General features: G+C 59.9%; 1 protein-coding gene across 1 annotated transcript; it reads right to left on the minus strand.

Annotated features, from left to right (window-relative positions):
- Positions 1-1,212: 1,212 nt before the first annotated feature.
- Positions 1,213-1,665, minus strand: ETH_00041520 (uncharacterized protein; the record flags this gene model as incomplete). Its single annotated transcript, XM_013379572.1, has 1 exon — positions 1,213-1,665. The coding sequence occupies one exon, from the start codon at positions 1,663-1,665 to the stop codon at positions 1,213-1,215; it is 453 nt and encodes a 150-aa protein (XP_013235026.1).
- Between the last annotated feature and the right edge of the window lie 235 nt (positions 1,666-1,900).

Genomic DNA, 1,900 nt, shown 5'->3' on the forward strand with positions numbered 1-1,900 from the left:
ATTTCGGTTACGTTTTCCTCAAGAAATGAGAGAGAAGCCGCGGGCGCCTGGCTAGCCAGGTAGCTAGCTAGCTAGATAGCCAGCTAGCTAGCCAGCTAGCTGCCGCGCTAGCTAGATAGCCAGCTAGCTAGCTGGAGGTTCGTAGTTGGGACTGGGCAGCTAGCAACGAAGATATCAGGCTCATCAGATGGGTGGCTAGCTAGGCAGCTAGCTAGGTAGCTAGCTAGCTAGCTAGCTAGGTAGGTAGCTAGCCAGCTAGCTAGGTAGCTAGCTAGCTAGCTGGCTAGTTAGCTAGCTGGCTAGCTAGATAGCTTGCTGGCTGGCTGGCTAGTTAGCCAGCTAACTAGCTTGCTAGCTAGCTAGCTAGTTAGCCAGCTGGGATGCTGGGTAGCTAGCTAGCTGGGCTGCTGGCTAGTCGCCTGCGTAGCTAGCTAGCCAGCTAGCCAGCCAGATAGTTAGTTGGCTAGCTAGCTAGCTAGCTAGTTAGCTGCGGCCGCCCCTCAGTAGGACTTGGAGACAAAAGTCCCGAGAAAAGGATTTGTTTGGGACTTCGGCAGAAGAGACAAGAAGACAAAAAGACAAAAAGATAAAAGAGACAAATAAGAAGCAAAAGAGATGTACAGATGCCGGGTAGCAGCAGCAGCAGCAGCAGCTGCTGCTGCTGCTGCTGCTGCTGCTGCACTGCTGTGCGCCACAAAATGAAGCCTTAGGAGAAGCAAACTGGGGGGCCCCTAAACCCACGAAGAGGCCCAAGTGGGCCCTGTGGGGGCCCCCATGGGGCCCCACAAGAGGCCTTTGTGGGGCCCCCTAAACGGGTACTTGGGGGCCCCCTCAGGGGGCCCCTTGGGGGCCCTCATAGGGGCCTCCATAGGGGCCCCCTTGGGGGGCCCCTGGGGGGCCGGCCCTCTATGAGGCCCTCTGTGGGGCCCCCGTGGGGCACCTTGAGGCCCCACTTGGGAACTTCTTTTGGGGCCCCTGTGGGGCCCCCTATCCGGGCCCTTGAAGGGCCCCCTGTGGGGCCCCACAAGAGGCCCGGGTTCTGTAGGGCCCCATAAGAATCTCTGAAGGCTTAAGGAAGTCCTCTAGATCCAACAAGGCCCCACAGGGGGCCCCTATCTAGGGGGGCCCCCAAGGGGGCCCCTATCTAGAGGGGCCCCCAAGGGGGCCCCTGTCTAGAGGGGCCCCCAAGAGGGCCCCTGTCTAAGGGTGCCTTCAAGGGGGCCCCTGTCTAGGGGGGCCCCCAAGGGGGCGCCTGTCTAAGGGGGGCCCCCATGGGGGCCCCCCTCTGGCCTGCGTTGCCAGAAAACCATTAAAGTTAAGGCGCAGCAGCAAAGGGGACAAAATCTGCAGCGGCTGCAGCACGAGGAGGGCCCTTATGAAGGCGTTGCTGCTGCGCTCGTAGTCGAAGTACAGGCACTCCAACTCCCGCGCTGCTGTTGCTGCTGCTGCTGCTGCTGCTGGAGTTGCTGCGGAAGAGGCAGCAGCAAGGGAGACACAGCGAGGCAGAGAAGCCCTTATGAGTCCCCCCTGCGGCTGCTGCTGCTGCTGCTGCTGCTGGTCCGCTTCGGGGCCTGGCAGCATCAAGTGCCACCGCTGCCTTTGCTGCTGCTGCTGCTGCTGCTGCTGCCTAACCAGCAATGCCTTCAGACGCCACGCACACTCCATTATGGCCAGCAGCTTCTTGTGCAACGGAGCGAGTTGGGGAGACAGGAGACACCTGCAGCAGCAGCAGCAACAGCAGCAGCAGCAGCAGCAGCAGCAAGAATAAAATGCCTGACCCCCTTCTACTGAGTGCTGCAGCTGCTGCTGCAGTTGCAGTCTCTAATTGCTGCTGCACTTGCTGGTGCTTGTGTCAGTCTTGCAGTTGTTGCCGCTCTCTTGTTATTGTTGTTGTTGCGGT

This window comes from Eimeria tenella, genomic scaffold (assembly GCF_000499545.2).
Source record: "Eimeria tenella Houghton genomic scaffold, Eth_scaff3575, whole genome shotgun sequence".
In the NCBI taxonomy this organism is placed as follows: domain Eukaryota; phylum Apicomplexa; class Conoidasida; order Eucoccidiorida; family Eimeriidae; genus Eimeria; species Eimeria tenella.